General features: G+C 37.6%; 3 protein-coding genes across 4 annotated transcripts; all 3 read left to right on the plus strand.

Annotated features, from left to right (window-relative positions):
* The first annotated feature begins 1,784 nt into the window (after positions 1–1,784).
* Positions 1,785–5,031, plus strand: LOC108268746 (uncharacterized). Its single transcript, XM_017473888.3, has 6 exons — positions 1,785–1,852; positions 1,985–2,338; positions 3,340–3,675; positions 3,843–3,956; positions 4,161–4,204; positions 4,290–5,031. Exons 1-6 carry the CDS (start codon positions 1,810–1,812, stop codon positions 4,419–4,421), a joined length of 1,023 nt encoding a protein of 340 aa, XP_017329377.1. The 5' UTR covers positions 1,785–1,809; the 3' UTR covers positions 4,422–5,031.
* Positions 5,032–6,522: 1,491 nt separating this feature from the next.
* Positions 6,523–15,724, plus strand: LOC108268733 (uncharacterized). Its single transcript, XM_053682075.1, has 5 exons — positions 6,523–6,688; positions 14,024–14,368; positions 14,535–14,651; positions 14,908–14,957; positions 15,235–15,724. The coding sequence occupies exons 1-5, from the start codon at positions 6,523–6,525 to the stop codon at positions 15,367–15,369; spliced, it is 813 nt and encodes a 270-aa protein (XP_053538050.1). The 3' UTR covers positions 15,370–15,724.
* A 1,722-nt stretch (positions 15,725–17,446) lies between these two features.
* LOC108268752 (uncharacterized) lies at positions 17,447–20,253 on the plus strand. 2 transcript variants are annotated; one of them, XM_017473896.3, is made up of 6 exons: positions 17,447–17,522; positions 18,070–18,432; positions 18,978–19,313; positions 19,641–19,754; positions 19,860–19,903; positions 20,044–20,253. In XM_017473896.3, exons 1-6 carry the CDS (start codon positions 17,477–17,479, stop codon positions 20,149–20,151), a joined length of 1,011 nt encoding a protein of 336 aa, XP_017329385.1. In that variant the 5' UTR covers positions 17,447–17,476; the 3' UTR covers positions 20,152–20,253. The 2 variants fall into 2 exon arrangements, with proteins under 2 accessions (XP_017329385.1, XP_017329386.1); XM_017473897.3 differs by having other exon boundaries at positions 17,448–17,522; positions 18,082–18,432.
* Positions 20,254–22,568: the final 2,315 nt, after the last annotated feature.

Below are 22,568 nucleotides of genomic sequence, written 5' to 3' on the forward strand. Positions count from 1 at the left end.
AATTTGCTGTCCCCTCAAAATAACTCAACACACAGCCATTAATGTCTAAACAGCTGGCAACAAAAGTGAGTACACCCTTAAGTCGAAATGTCCAAATTGGCCTGAAAGTGTCAATATTTTGTGTGGCCACCATTATTTTCCAGCACTGCCTTAACCCTCTTGGGCATGGAGTTCACCAGCGCTTCACAAGTTGTCACTGGAGTCCTCTTCCACTCCTCCATGACGACATCACGGAGCTGGTGGATGTTAGAGACCTTGTGAGATCTCCACCTTCCATTTGAGGATGCCCCACAGATGCTCAAGAGGGTTTAGGTCTGGAGACATGCTTGGCCAGTCCATCACCTTCACCCTCAGCTTCTTTAGCAAGGCAGTGGTCATCTTGGAGGTGTGTTTGGGGTCGTTATCATGCTGGAATACTGCATGCTGATCATGCTCTGCTTCAGTATGTCACAGTACATGTTGGCATTCATGGTTCCCTCAATGAACTGTAGCTCCCCAGTGCCGGCAGCACTCATGCAGCCCCAGACCATGACACTCCCAACACCATGCTTGACTGTAGGCAAGACACACTTGTCTTTGTACTCCTCACCTGGTTGCCGCGACACACGCTTGACACCATCTGAACCAAATAAGTTTATCTTGGTCTCATCAGACCACAGGACATGGTTCCAGTAATCCATGTCCTTAGTCTGCTTGTCTTCAGCAAACTGTTTGCGGGCTTTCTTGTGTATCATCTTTAGTAGAGGCTTCCTTCTGGGTCGACAGCCATGCGGACCAATTCGATGCAGTGTGTGGCGTATGGTCTGAGTACTGTCAGGCTGACCCCCCACCCCTTCAACCTCTGCAGCAATGCTGGCAGCACTCATATGTCTATTTCCCAAAGACAACCTCTGGATATGACGCTGAGCACCTGCACTCAACTTCTTTGGTCGACCATGGCGAGGCCTGTTTTGAGTGGAACCTGTCCTGTTAACCCGCTGTATGGTCTTGGCCACCGTGCTGCAGCTCAGTGTCAGGGACTTGGCAATCTTCTTATAGCCTAGGCCATCTTTATGTAGAGCAAAAATTCTTTTTTTCAGATCCTCAGAGAGTTCTTTGCCATAAGGTGCCATGTTGAACTTCCAGTGACCAGTATGAGGGAGTGTGAGAGCGATGACACCAAATTTAACACACCTGCTCCCCATTCACACCTGAGACCTTGTAACACTAACAAGTCACATGACACCGGGGAGGGAAAATGGCTAATTGGGCCCAATATGGATATTTTCACTTAGGGGTGTACTCACTTTTGTTGCCAGTGGTTTAGACATTAATGGCTGTGTGTTGAGTTATTTTGAGGGGACAGCAAATTTACACTGTTACACAAGCTGTACACTCACTACTTTACATTGTAGCAAAGTGTCATTTCTTCAGTGTTGTCACAGGAAAAGATATAATCAAATATTTACAAAAATGTGAGGGGTGTACTCACTTTTGTGAGATACTATATATATATATATATATATATATATATATATATATATATATATATATATATATATATATATATATATTCAATATTAATTCAATTTTCAAAAGTATTTCTTGTGTTGCCTGATAAAATTGAAAGGGTACATCGACCTCTGGTGACCAGACTGAGTTACCAAAATAGAAACCGGTAGCTAGAAAGGAAATGCCTATTTAAAGTATATAGAGAACATGTGACTTGTAGCAGCCAATCAGATGAAAGTCACCAGTACAAAATACTTGGTGCTTTTATCCTTTGACTACTTTGATTTTCTGAACCTGAGTGTCATTTCATCTCTGAAGATGACTGTAGTCTGGATTCTTGTCTCATCTCTTTGCATAATATGTAAGTGTCTAATGGATTGCGTTACTTATTCATTCATTCATTCCTTATAGGTGATGAACTCTTATAAGTTGTGATTTCAATGAGTTTGTCATTTTTGCATGATATCTTACTTTGATTTTTTTTTTTTTTTAGCAGCTCCAGCCCAAAGTTTGGATCTTTCCCGACCATCATTTATCTCAGTAAGGTCTGGTGAATGTGTCACTCTTAACTGCACATTGATCGGGAGTTCATTAGATCTTGTCATTTGGTACAAACAAATATTTGGAGAGATGCCTCAAAAAGTGGGAGAAGGATTAGCATATAAGGATGTCAAAATCAGCCCCGAGTTCAAAACATCTGGATATAAAATGGAGACGACTGATAGCGGCATTTCTCTGACAATTTCACATATAAAAAAAGAACATGGAGGACTTTACTACTGTGGACAATTGAGCTGGGAAAATGTAGCTGTTAATCTATCCAGAGGAACTTTCTTGGATGTAACAGGTAATTAACTAAATGTTCCTACATGTATATATTTAACCCATTTATGCTCACTGTGGAATAAGGAATGTCCTTTAATACGGCTGTTTAAGAGTCTGTTTGAGCCCAAATATGAAAAGAAAATTGAATTCAGGTAAAACGTTACATTTTTTAGGTTGAATAAACTATAACATGAAAATGGCTCTCATGTCAAAAGTTCAAGCAGATGACATAGACTACAATAATATAATATCAAAATTGCGATATTTGGTGAGATGTTATTTTAGATTTTTTTTTTTTAAATATAATGAATATTTATCAAATCAATATTAGATTTAAATTGTTTCCTGGGTAGACAGTAAAAAGTGGTTATACGCTAAATTTAATCTATTTTTTTACCGAAGAAAGGGAAAACTTTTTGTATGCTGGCGATAAGCAAAAATGGGTTAAAGTAACTGTAATGATTAAATATCATTCATTAAAAAAATTAATTACATGTTTATAATAATTATTATAATAATTAAATTACATTACATGCACATTACATGACTGTAGGTTAGGTCCAGTTTAGTTGTGCATAGTACAGTATAGTATCGTACAGTACAGCATACAGTATTTTATTGCATTTTGCATGTGATGTCATTTTAAGAGTCTTGTGTGTTATGTTTTATTACTTAACATTTTATGTTAAGGAGAACAGAACACAATTATATTACATACATGATTATCCATTTTTGATCTAAGTGTGATTTTCTCATGATTTAATCAAGTTGTTGTATAGTTACATGCTGTACTGGAACAGATTCAAGCCTAAACTCTCTATTTTGTGACGAGATACTGTCTATCAAAATGTCTGCAATTCACAATCACATTAAAACAATGAAGAGTGCTTATACACGCTGTACACTAATATTCACAAAAGATTTACTAACAGAACTGACTAATTTTATCAGTAATTTTTTTCACATTGATTTCAGCATGAATAAATGTTTTATTTCTAACACTGTCTATATTATCCTGACTAGATGAGAGAGATATAAGCGTCTCAGTGTTCCAGAGCGGCGTGTCAGACTCGGTTCCTGCAGGAGTGTCAGTGACTCTGCAGTGCTCGGTTCTCTCTGAGAGCAGATCAGCAGAACTCCAAGTGCTCTGGTTCAGAGCTGCTCCACCACAATCCCATCCTCAAATCATTTACACTCATCACAACAGCAGCCATCAGTGTGAGAGCGGCTCTTCTACACACACCTGTGTGTACAACTTCTCCAAGAACATCCTCAGCCTCAGTGATACTGGAACTTACTACTGCGCTGTGTCCGTGTGTGGGAAGATCATTTTTGGGAACGGGACACAAGTACAATTGAGTATAAACACATTTGTTTAATTGCTCAGATTGCTGTTTGTAAATATTTATAACATTGCTATAATCACAGAAATATAGAGGTATTATTTAATATCTACATGAAACTTTGCAGTATATTGTATAATGTAGATATTCAGAATGTTCATTATTAATTTTGTGCTACGGTAGAATCTGTGGATCCTGCAGTGATCTGCCTCGCTGTAGCTTTGGTTGTGTGCGTGGTTGTGATCTCTATTCAAGCTCTGTTATTCTGTAAGTGGAGAACCCATGAACAACACACAAGTAAGTGTTCTATTTTTACACCAACTAATCACCAAATTATTGTGCTAAATTCATACATTGGGCTTTCTACAATTACATTCAAATAAGATAAGGTCAGATCTCTTTACATGATGAGACCGGCTGCCTACAGGAGGGACATTAATGTTAAATGATGTTAAATGTTATAAATAAAATAGATGTTACATATATGTATATTTTTAACAGACAAACAAAACACTAAGAGAAGACCTAAGAAAACAAGCACTCAGGTAAAAAATATCTATAACCATAACTTTTATTTCAATTTTTTAAAAATATGTATAACATAATTCTAATTTCATATTCATTCCACAGGACCGTGACTCTGTGGAGCTGAATTATGCTGCCTTACATTTTAAAGAAAAGAAAACCAAAACAGGGAGAGAAAAGAGAAAACAACCTCAAGACAGTGTGTACTCTGAAGTCAGATCTCTCACCACTACCTAGATTATGTCTTCATAATTTTTTTGTTGTTGTTTTTTTCTGTCTGTTCAGGAATAAAGTTTAAACTGGTGGTTTGCTCATTTCATTTTAATTTGACTGACATAAAAAACGTATTGTGATCAGATATTAATTGTAATCTTTCTGTGTTTACCAATTTGAAAAAGCCTGATAAAATGAAATAAAAAAGGTTTCTTCTGATCTATTATGTTTTAGCATTTCGGCAAAAAAGACAAATCAGTATGTGCGTTATGCAACTTTACTATGTGTATCTGTATATGTTTAGTGCTCTAAATGTCTGTATTTTTGGACCTCAATTCCACATGGACGTTCTCACTGTGGTTGCTGGGACTACAGTTGCTGCAATGGCCTTAGGACTGCAATTACCACATACAGTTTTGCACTCAGGTCTCTTTTAGTGAACAGTGGACTAGTTCAACAAACAGACTTCATATAAAAACCATAATTAATTTTCTTTTACTTTCACACTATCCGTTCTTACCCAGATGACGACGGGTTCCCTTCTGAGTCCGGTTCCTCTCAAGGTTTCTTCCTCAGATCATCTTAGGGAGTTTTTCCTCACCACAGTCGCCACCGGCTCGCTCAATAGGGATAAATTCACACACTTAAAATCTCTATCCTGTGTTTACATATTTCTGTAAAGCTGCTTTGAGACAATGTCCATTGTTAAAAGCACTACACAAATAAAATTGAATTTAATTATTTTTATTCAGATTTTATACCCAAAGACAGAGCGACTGTTTATATTTGTCTTTTTAAATGACATATGAATTAAATGTGAACCATTCCACTTTGCCCTTGGAAACTCTGGAAAACACAGTGTCAGCATGGTTTGTGTTCCCTTTCAAAGGGAACTTCGACGTTGCATTTAGCATAACAGTATGTCTTTTGTTTATGTGACAAAAAGACACTTCATTTCTAAGCTATATTTTCTCAAATTTTCAAAACTTTTTCTATCCCTTTTTAAAAAGAAAAGAAAAGAGAAAGAAAGAATGAGTGAGAAAGAATTCAGAAAGTGTGTTATGCCTTGCTCCCGTTTCATCATGGGAGGAGACGGACACGTTTTCTGTGGGAAGTGTTTGGGCGTGGAGCATGCGACGGCAGCCCTCGAGGGGTCTGACTGTCAGCACTGTGAATATTTCATGATTAGGCAGCTCCGCTTGCGTCTCGCTCTCTTCTTGTCCAAAGGGAGTTGGGTTTCAGAGCCTCGCCAGATCTGGGCCGGCCGCTGCCATGCCGTAGCAGCTCAGGACCTGGGGATCTCGTATGCATTTGGAAGAGGAGCCGGAGAGGAGCGCTGCTCTATCTCTTGCTCTGTCTTCCAGGTTCGGCTCTCTGCTTGACTTTGGAGCTTGCGTTGCGGCGACCCCTTCCACTATGGAAAGCCAAAACACCCTCGCTGACTCCGAGGAGCTGGTAGAGGGTGCCACTGCACCAAAAACCAAGAGCAGCTATCAAGCATATAAAGAGCTGCTTGAGCTGATTACTAGGGCAGTTGAAAAGTTGAATATAGACTGGCCCGGGGAAGAGGAAGTGGCTCGTAGTTGGCTAGATGAGCACTTACTCTCCAGTGAAAATAAATATAAATCTCCCTCACACCACAGAAAACTGCCCTTTTTTCCAGAAGTGCATGATGAGATATCATGCTTCTGGAGAAAACCATACACTTGCTGTGTTCATAACCCTACAACATCTGATTACTCAGTCATCATGGGGAGTGAGCAGCATGGCTATTTAGTGATGCTGAAGGTGGAAAAGGCGCTTGCGAGCCACCTCTCTCCATCAAAGGCAGGTAATTTAGGTAGGCCAACTTTACCTTCCAAGCCATGTATTGGTGGGCAAAGCCTATGCGGCAGCAGGTCTTGCTTGTGGGTCACTGCATACAATGGCAGTGTTGCAGGCCTACCAAGCAGAACTGCTGAGTGAGCTCGATACTGGGGAGGGAATTGGGCCCGAGGCAGTGGCAGAACTGCGCCTCGCCACAGATTTATCTCTCCGGGTGACCAAACAAACAGCCCGTCATATTGGCCGTTCAATGGGTAGCTTGGTTGTGGCGGAGAGGCACCTATGGCTCAATCTCTCAGGAATGGGGGACAAAGATAAGGTGTCCTTGCGGGAGACTGTTAAACCTTCCAGCCTGTTTGGCGGCGCGGTTAATGCCATCACCGACAGGTTTCGCGAGGCAAAACAGCAAACAGCGGCATTCAGCCAGTTCCTTCCCAGTCGTGTCAAGTTCGCCCGGGCATCCATGAGTGGAGCCTGGGCCAGCGCTACTGCGAGGGAGGCACAGAAGGCGAATGTGGCGGCCTGCCTCCCCCTGCGGAGAGCCAGGGGGACCGGGCGGCCACAGCCGCAGCCTGCTAACAGGCCTGATCTAAGAATGATCATAAAAGCAAAGCAGGCAAAGAAGGAAGGGTCCTGATGGGCCATGGAGGGACGTATCAGGGGACATGAGGTTTTAGGGCAGATAGCCCCCAGTGCTACTGTAGGACCTGCCCTAGCCAAGGCCATCCCACGTTTTCAGCCTTCTCTGGTCAGCGAGCTGTCACAGGGCAATGGAAATCTGATGCTTTCCCTCTAACAGAATGTGGAAAAGCTAGTGTCACTGAAAGACCATCTGGCAGTGTGGAAACTACTGCCAAATATGTCTCCATGGGTTCTGTCTACCATAGAAAAGGGTTACTCAATGTTAGCGCAGGAAGAAAGTTCCCTTTTGGACAAAAGGGCCATAGAACATGTACCCCACTCCCTAAGGGATGGTGATTTTTACAGCTGTTATTTCCTGGTCCGGAAAAAGATGGGAGTATGTGGTCAATTTTAGATCTGCGTCATCTGAACCGTACTCTTTGGACATACAGGTTCAAGATGCTGATGCTCAAACTTTTCATGCCACAGATTCAGTTCGAGGACTGGTTTGTGACGATAGAACTGAAAGACGCATATTTCCACATAGGAATATCGCCCAGTCACAGGAAGTTCCTGAGGTTTGCGTTTGGATACAACGCATACCAATTTCGGGTTCATCCCTTCGGGCTATCTTTATCTCCTTGCACCTTCACAAAGTGCATGTATGCTGCTCTGGCTCCCTTGCGACTCCAGGGCATCCGTGTACTAAACTACCTGGACAACTGGTTAATTCTAGCATGATCCAGGGAACTGGCACTTCAACATCGAAATGTTGTTCTCGCCCACATGAGGAGCTTGGGGCTCAGGTTGAACTTCAAAAAAAGTATGCTTTTTACAGTGCAGAGGTCAACTTTTCTAGGGGTTATATGGGATTCTACAAGAATGAGGGTGTTTCGATCCCCAACATGCGTAGGATCGATCCTATCAACTTTGAGAAAGATAAAGCTGGGTCTGGGCATCTCCTCCAGTCTCTACGAGAGACTGTTGGGCCTTATGGCAGCAGCAGCCAACGTCATACCATGGGGCCTATTGCACATGAGACCGTTTCAGTGGTGGCTGAAACATCGGGGATTTCATCTGAGGATGAAAGCTCTGAGAGTAATCAGTATCATGCGGCGATACCTTCGTGCTCTGAGTATTTGGAGGTGTCCGCAGTTTCTAGCCTCGGGTCACACTCTAGGGGCGTCTCATTATCGCAAGATGGTAATAACAGATGCCTCCTTCATGGGCAGGGGTGCGGTCTTAGATGGCTGTCTCCTCCCTCACCACTGGGGCTGGATACCATGGTGCACACGTGGCCGAGGTCATGTCTATATGCTTTCCCCCCGATTGCTCTGCTCCCACAAGTTCTAGCGAGAGTTCGCCAAGACATTCTATGTCTGCTGTTAGTAGCACCTTATTGGCCAGCGCAAATATGTTTTCAGAGATAATTTCCCTGCTTGACAGTACTCCTTGGGAGATTCCCATCCGCAGGGATCTCCTGTCTCAAGCTGGAGGGCTGATTTATCACCCTCGGCCAGAACTATGGAAACTGTGAGTCTGGCCGCTGAGGGGCACCAGCTCATCAATTCTGGTCTCACAACTGAGGTTGTAAAGACCATGTTAAATGCTAGAGCACCATCGACAAGGAAGTTGAATGCGCTCAAGTGGCGTCTTTTTGTCTTGTGGTGTGAGATTTGCCAGCTAGACCCAGTGAACTGCGCAATAGCTACAGTCCTGGAGTTCTTACAAGAACGTTTCTCAACAGGGTTGGCTCCTTCTACAATCAGGGTTTACGTGGCCGCCATTTCAGCCAGCCACGCCCCTGTTGATGGAGTCTCTGTGGGGCAACATCCTCTAACTTTGAGGTTCATGCATGGAGTCAGGTAGCTGAGGCTCATCTGCAGGCCATGCATACCTTCCTGGGACCTTTCTGTGGTCTTGGAAGGTCTGTCAGGGGCCCCATTTGAGCCCTTAGAGTCAGCCTCTGAGAAGCTTCTAACTCTAAAGGTAGCGCTTCTGCTGGCCCTGACATCTCTCAAGCGAGTGAGAGATCTACAAGCTCTCGCTGTTGCCCCTTCCTGCCTTGACTTTGCCCCTGGATTAACTAAAGCCTTCCTGCATCCTAGGCCAGATTATATTCCTAAAGTGCCTACATCGGCTGCCCACCCTGTGGTGTTGCAGGCTTTCTGCCCTCCTCCGTTTCTCACACCAGAACAAGAGAGGATGCACCTGCTGTGTCCAGTAAGGGCTCTGTGTACTTAGGTCCACCGCTCCAGCCAGTGGCATAAGTCGGAGGAGCTGCTGGTCTGCATTGGCGGCGTCAGTAGAGGTGATGTTGTGTCAAAGCAGTGCATCTCTAATTGGATAGTGGAAGCAATCTCTATTGTCCTCGTGGGAACGAGAATGTTGTGTAGCTTTGTCATACCAGGGCAGGCCTGTGAATTGCATCTTCGCTTCAGATAATAGAGGCTGGCGGCATGGTTCACAGATACCATATATATATATATATATATATATATATATATATATATATATCATGCGACGTGCTTAATTGCCACGTCACCTGATCATAGCAGGCCTATAAGTAGAGGCATGATTTTGCACAAGCTTCAGATACCGGTCACATGTGCAAGGGCACTCCCATACCGTTATGCTAAACGCAACGTCTCGTTCCCTTCTCAGGGAACACTGTTACATACGTAACCCAGACGAATTCTGGCTCTGACAGTTCCTTTACCGCAGCTACATCACTCCAGATCATAATTGGTCTCAACTACAGATGTGCATGGGTTTTATCTATCTATTTATTTATTTATTTATTTATTTATTTAACATTAAACTCTTGTCACAGTTATTATTTTTATTTTTACTTGCTTATGAATGTGTTTGATTAATTTAGTTGGTCTGTGACCCCCCCCCCCCACACACACACACACAGACACACTCAATAAATACAAGAGTGTGGCAAATGCATCACATAATGCCACATTTTCACATTTATTTGTCTCATGAGCATTCGGTATTTGACTCTTGATGAAAAAAAACAGCAATGTGGAAACTCCCACTTTGCTTGTTGTGCTGAACCACCTCTGACTAAAACAAAAGTGGCACAGAGAACTCAGGAACCAGATCCAAAAAGAAATAAAAAGCCAGGCTCAGGTCAAAAACCATAAAACATCAACAGGTAACCAAAAAATATAATAGGTAATCAAAATGGGAGACGAAAACAATGTAAGATCAAATACAGAGAACAAGGGAAGATACAGCAGCTCAGAACTTAAATGATTGAGAACAAACAGTAAGACTTTGTGGTGTATGTAAGTATCTACCTGCTTTAAATATCTAACTGACAGGAAATGAGCCTGGCAATAACCAAAGACCAAAGAATCAGGCCTGCATCCCACATTTGCTCAATTCTGTTTATCCACTGTTTGATGCAGGGCACGTCTGAGCTTTTTCCTGACCATGGAAGTAATGGTGGTTTGTAGTACACTACAAACTGAAACTGGGTGAGACCAGTGGAGATATAAAATCAGTGAATTTTGTTTGTATTCAGCTCCAGTCATGCCAGTTTTTGCTCCCTATGTCCTTAGGAGCCTCTGTATTTCTATGTTTAAACCTTCCACCTGTACGTTGCATTCAGGTTGGATCCTCGGGATAAATTAATGTTAAGATTCAACTGCTTCCAAAATTCTTGCCATACCCATGAGGTGAATTGTACTCCCCAGTCTGACACAATATCCTCTGGGAGTCCATAATGCCTAAACACTTCCCAGAAGATTACTTATGTGGTTTACATGGTTGGTGGGACTGGGTCTTCTTGTTGGGAGTGTTGGATGCGTTTCATGATGTCCCAGCAGAAGGGACCAACTATGTATGGTGATGGATGGATGACTTCAAGGGAATGTTCTGCTTGTTAACCCTCATTTAAATTAGAAAGTGCTTCAGCTTTGTTGTTCTTACTCCCTCGCCTAAGTAAAGGTCAACTTAAAGCAAGTAAAAAAGACCTGGCATTGTGGATTCAGTCTTTTGGTGCATTTGACATATTCCAGATTTCTGTGATGGGTAAGAATGAGGAAGGGGTGTTCTGTCCCTTCCAACCAGTGTCACCATTCTCCAGAGACTGCTTTGATTGCTAGGATATCTCTATTGCACACATCAGAATTGAATTCTGTGTGACTTATCTTTCATAAGAACAATGAACCAGTATGTATTTTGGACAAATTGTCATGATGTTGCAAGAGGATAGCTCCAAATCCTCTTTTGATGGCATCCACTTTGGGTGATGAAGAATGGGAGCACTGGGTAATTGTTCCTCTAGGTTTTTGAATGCCTGACTGGCTTCTTCAGTTCTTCTCATGGTTCTCAGTGTGCCTCTTAGGTGTGAAGTCAAAGGGTTGGCCACTGAAATGAAGCCCCTATTGCATTGCCAATAGTAATTGGTAAATCATAGGAATTGCAGAAGTTCTGTTTGGCATGGTGAGTTGTGGCCAAGATTTTACAGCATCTACTTTTTATCTATCCATCTCCACTCCATTCTACTGATAATACAGCAGAGGAACTTTTCAAAGGATGATAAAACTCAGATTCTCTAGCTAAAGAGATAATTCTCCAACAGTTTCTGGAGTATAAGACATACATGATGGATATATTCCTTTTCTGAGGACAACAAGAGAATGCAAGTTTAGTATAGTTTAGTAATGCTAATTCAAGTTTAGTATATACTGATGCTCCTTTTAGCTGTTACAGAGGATCTAGAATAGGTAAGACCAGTGAAAAATGGAACCTGAGAATAATGATTTGTTGAAAATGGATGTTTAGCCTTGTGATTTGCCTTACAACTGAAACTAATGTCAGAGCCGCAGTTTTAGGAAATTAATCAACACCTCTTGACTAATAAGAACTGAGACACAATAATGCTGTGGTTTAAAGGAACACAATTTGTTTTATTAGCAACTTTTTAAAGTTTGCTTAAAAATGTTTTCTTATTTTACACAAAACCTGTTTGTGTACACATATGACCTACATCCTAGTAAGAAAATAATAACCTCTGATTAAATATAAAATGGATAAAAATGAGACAATTTTTTTAATTTTATTTTTGTCTATAAATACATTGAACTATTTAAAAGTTTTTATTTAGTTTTTTAGTCCTGATTTTGTTAAATGTCATTGGGCACCCATAGCTAACAATACAGCTACGTTCTCTGTGATGTAATTTTCCTTTGTTTTACCACAGACCTCTGGTAAACAAAATGTGTTACAAAAAAGGAAACATAACTGGAAAGGAAATTTGACTCGTGCCTTGAAGCAGCCAATGAGATGACTGTATGAAGAACAAAACCCTCGGTACTTTCATCATTTGACCACTTTTCAGCAGCTCAACCTGTGTGCTATTGCATCACTGAAGATGGCACCACCGTGGATATTTGTCTTATTTCTATACATGATATGTAAGTTTTAACGTCTTTTTAAATGCATTTTTAATTATATTCATATAGTATTATTCATAATGTAGTATTTATATTACAAAAGCTATACACATTCAGCATAATAATTGCTATTATCATCATTTTTTATTTTCTTTTTGCTTAGATAAAATTTTATTTTGAAATATTACATTTAAATTTACATTTACATTTAATACTGAAATGATGCACCTTACCAGTAGAGGCAGACCAACAGAATTAATGCCATCATATTAATACATGGCTTTTGTTTTAGATAGTGCTTTCTTTTCTCTTCAATCATCACATAGAACAAATGACAAAACACGAAAGTTAAAATGGGAACAGTACTTGTTTTTCCCAACATGTTAAAGCATGTTAAAAATGTTAAGCAACCTTTTTACCCAATTTAAACGATGGTTATGGATATTATGGATATCTACATGCATATTTTTCAAACACAGCTTTGAAATCACTGAATTCTGTATATGTTTCAGTTTTAAGCTTCATGTGAAATGCCAGTAGCAGTTCACATCACTGTGAGCTTTATCAAATTAATTTTTGAAGAGAATTTTTGGCATTTCTTGGTAAACCTCCTTTTATTTATCACTGTAGTCGCAAAAAAAAAAAAAAAAAAAAAAAAGACACAGTTTATGTTATTTTAGTCATATTTATTGTCATTAGTTATAGTTTTATACATTAGTTTTAAGTTTGATTTAGTTATGTTGCCATCAGGATTATTTTAAAGAGAATTGTTTCAATATAAATGCTATTGTTTTGACGTTATTTGTTATGTCCTGTGAATACTTTGCTGAATTCTTGGCCAGGGTTTACTTGAAAGAAGATTTTCATCTCAATGTGATTACCCAGGTTAAATAGCAATAAAAATCTATATTTTTTCTAGGTCCAGCCCAATCTGTGGATTTTTTACAACCACTATTTGTCCCAGTAAAGTCTGGAGAACGTGTTAGTCTTAACTGCCCATTTGGAGACAATCATAGGACCGAAAGTGTGATTTGGTACAAACAGAGATTTGGAGAGATGCCTCGAAAAGTTGGAGAAAGATTGGCATATAAGAAAGTAAAATTTTCCCCGGAGTTCAAAACATCTGAATTCCAAATGGAGACGACTGACAGTGGCATTTCTCTGATAATTCTACATATAAATAAAGATCATGGAGGACTTTACTACTGCGTAAAATCATTTAACTTGGAGAATGTTACACTATCCAATGGAACAGTCTTGGCTGTAACAGGTAATTCACTACATCTGAACTGTTTGTACAATACAATCTTCCAGTCAAAGCACTTTGTATTTAAATGACATCATTTTAAATACTAAATGAATATGTTCCACAGCAATTTAGTCTCTGGACTTAATTGCTGTTCTGGAACGTTTTCTTTGGTGTGTGGTAATAATAGTGATTAAACTGTAATGAAACCGTCAGTGTATATACAGTATATAACCAATGTTAATTCATAGTGAAAGTTTAAATTGGTTAATTTGATTAATTATTTTCAAATTATTTTTAAGTTAAAAGAATAAATGCCAGAATATGTGGGCATAAACAAATCAGTTTCTATACAGACACCATAGACAAAAGTCAATTTTGGAATTTTGTGTTACACGCTAGCTAAAAGAACTATATATTGTATTTAAAAAAAAAATCTTGTCATGGGAATGAGTTTCCTGGTTGGCTAGTGTCCGTGAACAGAATATGACCGTACTTGATTTCTATATTACACTGAACAGGTGATGGAGATGTAAAAGTGTCAGTGTTTCAGAGCGGCGTGTCGGACTCGGTTCCTGCAGGAGCGTCAGTGACTCTGCAGTGCTCGGTTCTCTCTGAGAGCAGATCAGCAGAACTCCAAGTGCTCTGGTTCAGAGCTGCTCCACCACAATCCCATCCTCAAATCATTTACACTCATCACAACAGCAGAAATCAGTGTGAGAGCGGCTCTTCTACACACACCTGTGTGTACAACTTCTCCAAGAACATCCTCAGCCTCAATGATACTGGAACTTACTACTGCGCTGTGGCCGTGTGTGGGAAGATCATTTTTGGAAACGGGACACGAGTACAGTTGGAGAACTTTGGTTGGTGAACAATTTGTGAATATTATTTGGGTTTTATAGGTTCTGAAAAAAAAAAATCTATATGTGTTAATGTTGTTATGTAACATGCTATGTTTTATTTTTCCTTTGTGATCATATTACACGTTGATATGCAGACAGTAAGTTAATTATTTCTTGTCTCTCAAAGAAACAGATTTTAATCCTGTCGTGATCTGCCTGGGAGCAGCGTTAGTAATGTGTGGGATTCTGATCTCTGTTCAAGCTGTTTTACTCTGTAAAAGGAAAAACTATCAACAATACACAGGTAACTGTTTAATATGGCAGTGTAAATTAATTTTTAACTATGTCTTGCATTAAAATGACCTCAGCAGTTATTTACAAGTTAATATAAATATTAGATTGTTTTGATTTGTTTAAAATTCCTTAATGTTAAAATACAATAAGGAAAATATTAGCAGTGTCAGGTCTTCATACATAATGAGTCCGGCTCGTCAAAGAAGAAAATCTCTGTTATATGTTCTCATATTTTTATTTATTTATTTATTTATTTATTTTACCAGAGAGATTTCAGCGTGACGCTGTGATAAACACTGAGAAGATGAACACACAGGTACTTATTCAGTTGTAAAGGAAATGACTCAGGATTATAATCATAATCATGATTTTCATTAGTTATTGGGTTTTTACATTTTGTTAGACATACTCTTCACGATTTGTAATTATTCTCATAAATGTTATAATTCATTGGTTACTGATTGTAGATTGGACAATGCGTATTTTCATAATTCATTTAAAATGACATCCTAATTTTGAAAAAGTGCTTTATCAATAAGAAAATTTATTCATATTTGTGATATTTAGTTCTGATTTTATGTTCATTTCCACAGGACCATGATGCTGTAGAACTGAATTACGCTGCCTTACATTTTAATGAAAGGAAAACTAAAAGAGCAAGAGAACATCGAGGTAGATCTCAAGACAGCGTGTACTCTGAAGTGAAATCTTCCAGCATTACTCACTAAAATATACTTTAATATTATTCTGTTTCCGAAATTGTTAGTATTTATTTAAATTTTTTATTGATATTCAATACAGAAAGGTGGCTGTGTTGTGCTGTGAGGGGCATTTATTTATATTTCTAACTTGCTGATCACATTTATCAAGTGATGAAACATTTCTATCCTTATGGTCATGGTGTCTTTTAGACTCATCTCACAGCGAGACAATTTTGTATTCAAACTGTGTTTAAGATTAATTAGCATCACACTGGTGCCAAGGAGGATCTCATTAAAGCCTTAGATCAGACATTATTCTTCTCAATGCTCTTATGTTAGTAATATCTGTCTTTTATGGGGTTTTTTTGTTGTTGTTTTTTTGCATACAGTGATAATAAATCAAGAGTATGTCTTGCATGTACTTGTGTCTTTTTTGCATCTGTAAGTGGGAGGAGTCTGTGGTTTAATCATGAGAAGAAGGAAGTCTTAAGTAACTCACTTTCCGCTTCTGGGTGACCAGAAACAAGCACAACACGCAAATAAAAGAAACCACAAGAGTCCTCGGCTCTCGTTCCTTTTGTTAATGGTCAGAAGCTGCACAGATGTTCTGCGTAAAGTAACAACACTTCTACCTGAAGGCTTTTGTAGGGTTATTTTTCTACTTTTTTCCACCACGTGCTTCAGATGGTCAAAGTGTATTACAAAAATAGAAACATGTAGATGTAAAGGAAATATAAAGAGGCCTTGAAACTTGTAACTCAGCCAATCAGATGGACGTCTCTAGTACAAAATACTTGATGCGTTCCTTATTTGATTTTTTTTTTGTAATGTGCAATGGTGCAATGAGGCCTGTTTTACTGTTCCCTCCCTGAAGTTTATTATATTTCTACATGTGAATGTGTGAATGTGAAAGTTTTATTTAAGTGTTTTATTTCTTGTATAACCCAACAATTTGCCCATTTGCCCAATGCCAACTATTTAAATGGTGCTTCATTGCATTATTCTACTACTTAAACCATCTAAAAGAAAGACATTTAGGTGGCTTAGTGGTTAGCATGTTTGCATTGCAGCTCCAGGGTTGGGGGTTTGATTCCTGCTGCAGTCCTGTGTCTGTGTTTATATATATATACACACATATATATATATATATATATATATATATATATATATATATATATATATGATAGGATATTTCAATGATGAGATGCTAAATGGATTCACACACTAATATAAAAATAATATTTTTGGAGTATGTTAAAGATTCAGTTTGAAGATAAAGTGTAGTTTTAATAGGCTGGGAAAGGCAATAATGCTGTTTTCTAAGTGCTGTAAAGCATTTATGAATGTTTTAACCATTTATTTATCTAAAATATGTGTACAGATTGCTGTGTAGGACACTGTATACTTCTTCTGTATGAAATGTCCTTTAGGTTCACATACATATATTTGTAAATGTAATTTAAGTCGAACAAAAATGGAATACCAGTTGCATCAGCTGATGGAGAAGTCAACAGTGCACATTCTACACTGTATTAACTTTATTTTACAGTTTTTTTTTGTTTGTTTGTTTTTTTTTTACACATATAAAAGTAGATGCACAGTACACTTGTAATTATGTGACTGTTTGTGTGTGAAATAAATATCACCAGATTAGCCCATGGAGAGGAGAGGAACGATTAAAATTAGGACCGAGTGAGGAAAAAGAAAACACAAGGAAGGGGGAAGGAGTGTAGAGATAAAGATAGAGGTAGCAAAGACAGATGGTGGATTACGACTTAGATACAAACTGTATACATACACACATAGATACAGTATATAAACCTTACCAGTAGAGTTTTTTTTTTAGACTGATAGTGGTGTTCATTAATCGGATGTATTTATTGATAGACATGCCCTGGTTAAATGCTGTTAATGTAAATATTAATATTTTTTTACTGATTTCTTCCAATGATTATATAATTGTGTTTCAATGATTTCTTCCTTGTAGACAACACCCTTGGGTGCACATACAGAGGTGTGAGGTCAGGGGGCTGAGCCTCCAAATGTCAAACCCTCAGTAACGCCCCTTGTGCTCAGTCTGACTATAAGACAGTTTGTTGAAAGTATATGCTCATGCACAGAGCTGGGGTTTAAGATGGTGATGCTGATGTGGATAACAGCGCTGCTTTTTAGTCATACAGGTGAGTGATCATGGGTTTGTAATATTATATTGCAACATGCAGGTTTTTAAGAATCAAAACAAAAACCAAAGCACACCTGCTTAAATAATTACGTTTCATCGAAGTATATTTTACTCATTTACCCCTATTTCTACGTTTAGTATTTTAAATTAAAGTAATTACTAAAGTAATTTTAGAATATGCACTTAAATAAAAAATACATTATGCACTACAAGATTTGGATTAGTGTTCCTTTTTAGTAAAATCAGTAAGTGCGCGTGCTCTTTTATTTATACGCTCTTGTATAGGTTTTCATAAGAATTACAATTAAATCATTAACATTACTTTCACAATTGAGTCACATGGCCAGTATAGATATATTTCTTTTTTAGTTAATTAAAATCTCATTTAGCTAATTTGATGTTTTTGAAAGTACTCACACAGTATCTGATTGTAGTCCAATATAAATCAAATGGCTAAATGCATCATCACTGAAGCCAGACACAAATTTTAATGATATTCTTAAAAGTTTTGTGGTATTTCTGCATGACCTTTTTTGTTCTGTGAGGCCTAACATTAGATTTTGCACAAATGAACATCGTCAATCAGCCGAACCCAGTGATCACTGCAGCTTCTGGAGATAACGTGACTCTACATTGCCTTCGAGTAGAAGAAGGAGACACTGAAACAATCACTTGGTACAAACAAGCGGTAGGACACGAGCCTCGTGCAATGGTCACAGTTCATAAACTAGCACAGAAGCACATTTTTGAAGATCAGTTCAACTCGCCAAGGTTTTCTGTGGAGAATTTAAAAGAAAGCTGCAACTTGAAAATTACTAACGTGGAACCATCAGATGAAGCCATGTATTACTGTGGATTAAAAAAGATTATAATATTGTTTGGAAAAGGAACATTTTTATCAGTAAAAGGTGAGAATTTTCCAATAACCATCACATTCATTACTCGCTATGATGATATTTTTTTTCTTAGCACTGTAATGATTACATCATAAATTATTTAACTAATTCTGTTCTTTATCATTACCTTTAATAATTCTCTGTACTTAAAAAAACAAACAGAAAAAAGAGAAGGAGAAAGAGCAATATTGAATATATTACTTTCTAACCCTAAAATAATATTGTTTTTAAGTGCTATAATAGTTGAATCTGTTTTTAAGTGATAGAAGGTCAATGCATAGCAGGTTTTTAAACATATGGATTATAAAACATGTATAAGTGCTCCACAGTGTGATATTGGACTACATTACTGTAGGAGAGTCAATATCACTTACGACATGTAGTTATTTGGTTGCGCTTGTGTTATTACATTATCCTTATAATGATCGGGGAAAAAAATCTTGTAAACTCACTGTGTTTGGCTTTTTGACCATATACTACTGAATCTAATATAAAGGTCTAAGTTAAAAAAAAAAAAAAGGACCAATTTAAGATATGTCTATAATTACAATGAACAGGTAAACCAGATTTAAACGTCTCAGTGTTCCAGAGCGGCGTGTCGGACTCGGTTCCTGCAGGAGCGTCAGTGACTCTGCAGTGCTCGGTTCTCTCTGAGAGCAGATCAGCAGAACTCCAAGTGCTCTGGTTCAGAGCTGCTCCACCACAATCCCATCCTCAAATCATTTACACTCATCACAACAGCAGCCATCAGTGTGAGAGCGGCTCTTCTACACACACCTGTGTGTACAACTTCTCCAAGAACATCCTCAGCCTCAATGATACTGGAACTTACTACTGCGCTGTGTCCGTGTGTGGGAAGATCATTTTTGGGAACGGGACACGAGTACAACTGAGTAAGAACACCCCTGTGTAATTGCTATGATTGCAAATATTTATAACATTGCTATGATCACAGGAATATGTTAGGTATGTTTAATAACATTTTCGAGAACAGGACAAGAGTACAATTAAGAAAACCTTCACTCAGTAAGAATATAATATTTTATTAATAAAGAAAACGTAGTTTACTTATTGTCTAACTAAAGTGTAATGCTTGTAAATATTTAAACATTGCTATGATCACAATGTGTATAGTTATTTTACATCTACAAATAAGTTTATTAATGTATTTTAAAATAATATATATTTTCATTGTCTTATTATTATTTTTTGTGCTACAGAAGAATCTGTGGATCCTGTAGTGATCTGCCTCGCTGTAGCATTAGGAGTGTGTGTGGTTGTGCTCTTTGCTCATGTCATAAGCTCTAAAGGGAGAAACTGTGAATGTTGTCATGGTGAGTCTTTATTAAGGTTGTGTATCTGAATAGTATATCATATACTGTACGTACACTTATAATATGTATTAAGTCCTGATGGAATCATATATTTTTCCTCTACAGTGAGATCTCATCACGGTTCTGCAGTAGAGAAAACACTCAATAAGGTAAATGACTTTAAAATGTAATTAAAACATTATTATTAGACTCAGTGCTATCAGGGATCACAATGACAAATATTACACTAATAGTGATTTAATTCTGATAGCGGTCATTTACAGTGAATGCTTCATGTTATTTCCCACAGGGCCGATCTGCTCTCAAGGTCAATTTCTCTGCTTTACATTTCAAAGAGAGGAAAATCAAACCCAATGATAGAGTGTACACGGAAGTGGTTTACTCCTCTTTTACTTAGAATATATTTCAGTAATGCTTTATATTACACATGATATTACTGCGCATGTCTCTTACTGTTTCATGAATGCATTGATCAATAGTAAATCTACAGCAAGCCTTACATGTATTACTGTCTTTTGTTGTTTTTGTAAATGTAAGAATCTGTGGTTTGAAGTAAAAGTAAAGATCAGATGAAAGCTCATATCGTCCGAAATCATTTTAAACTGTTATTATCGTTACAGTCCCATGCCAACTGAAGAGACACATAAGGTGCACTCTACAGAATTTCTGTAAATTCTACAATAAAATGCTATGTTTAATCAAGTGTGGTAATTTTACTGTGTTTTATGTTTTCAACCTGGAGAAATACTGTTAATATCAAGTATATATAATGTATAACTACTGTAACATTCCTGTGATTATATTGCAATAATGAAGTAAATCATAAATTAATACATTAACATTAACTTTACTGTAAAACTATGACCCAACAGCATTTACCTGAAGAAGCAAAAGCCCTTACGTTAAAAAATGTAGAATATGTTAGAAAATAATTGTTTAGGCAACAGCATTATGATAATTAAAAGGTCTGAGTTTGAACTGAATTTGCTGTGACTGTCACTCCTGGAAACCATCTTGAAGGCTGCTGTCTCATAGTCATATTTTAATCTCAAACCCCAATGTAAATCCAGTGTATAGTAAAACCGGATAAGTTCATTTAACTCAAAAAATATGAGGAAACTAATTACCTCTAAATTTTTAAGTTGATAAATCTATTTCTTTAAGCGAAATACAATTAAATATAACAAAATTTTAACTCAAACGTGTTATATTTAAGTGTTTTTCGCTTAAATATATTGATTTATCAACATAAAAATTTTGAGGTAATTAGTTTCCTCAGATTTTTTGAGTTAAGTGAACTCATCCGGTTTTACAGTGTAGTAGACTTCTGGAGACTCAACGTGCTCCAAGTGTCCTCATTACATCCTCCTGTTCGTGCACATTTCTAAAGGCTGCAGATGAATCACCAACACATCCTTCCTGTTTATGAAATCTCATCGATGCCTATGTTGTCTCAGGAGGCTGACTTAGTCAAAGGGATATTTAAAACATGAAAATAAACACATCCAGAGCATCACTGGTCCATCACTAACCCTCTTATCAGAAATCTACCTCCAGCAAAGCAAGAACATGCAGAAAAACCAATATTTACATCCATCTTAATCACAGTCTCTTCTTCCTACAAACATCTGATATGACAAACCGCAGCATTTGAGGCACAACTAAGAGACTATCTAACAACTGTGTGTGTGTGTGTGTGTGTGTGTGTGTATGTGTGTGTGTGTGTGTGCGTAGAATATTTTGCTTTTTATCTACTGCTTCATTAGAAAGACAACAATAAAGAACCTGAATCTGAATCGATCTTTCGATTTGGTTCCAACATTTTCTTTTCTTTTTCGTGCTGTGACCTCTACAAAACTTAACAGCAGCAGTATTTTTGGCCATTAGCTGTATAACACAGCGTGTAGTATTTCTTCCGTATATTAATTTTTGCTTGATGTATAAATTTGAAGTGATGGTGCACTGTAATGAGGTGTAATTTACTGAAGTCATTGAATTATTATGATGGGCACCACATAAAAACGGCCCTTTCTAAATCATTGCATTAAAATAGCTTTACACACGATTTGTTGTATACATAAAATCGATTGAAAGTTTACATTGGTATTATATGTTTATAATAATCTGATGATCACAAATCTGCATGATATAGTATTTTATCATAGCTATAAGGAAACAAAAATAAAAATAAGAATAATTCTGGTTACCACATTCAAAGTAAATCAAAAAAAAAAAAAAGAAAAAAAGTCCTTAAAGATTTTGGAAGCCAGTTATGCGACTGGTTCTATATTAAGTGTTCAATAATATTACTGCTGATATATTAATCTCCACTGCATTCACTGTTTTCTCACTTATACTTCTGAACCTCCCACCACTACCTGACCTTCTAAAATAATCCATTATAAATTTTACAATAATAATTGAATTTACAGTTGCAAAAATACATTATTACATGGTATGATTTCTGTGTGCTTTCACTATAACACAGAGACACATGAATAAATCAAGCCCCACCCCTATCCTTAACTTGCATTTAAGGCCAACCCACAACCTCACTGTAAAACCGGATAAGTTCATTTAACTCAAAAAATTAAAGGAAACCAATTACCTCAATTTTTTTTAAATCAATTTCTTTAAGCCAAATACACTTAAATATAACAAGTATGAGATAAATTTTTGTTATATTTAAGTGTATTTGGCTTAAAGAAATTGATTTATCAACTTCTTGATTTTGAGGTAATCAAATTTTTTGAGTTAAATGAACTTATCTGGTTTTACAGTGCATTTTGAAACTTTACTAGTAATAAAACATTC

Source organism: Ictalurus punctatus, chromosome 8 (genome assembly GCF_001660625.3).
Source record: "Ictalurus punctatus breed USDA103 chromosome 8, Coco_2.0, whole genome shotgun sequence".
Classification (NCBI taxonomy): Eukaryota; Metazoa; Chordata; class Actinopteri; order Siluriformes; family Ictaluridae; genus Ictalurus; species Ictalurus punctatus.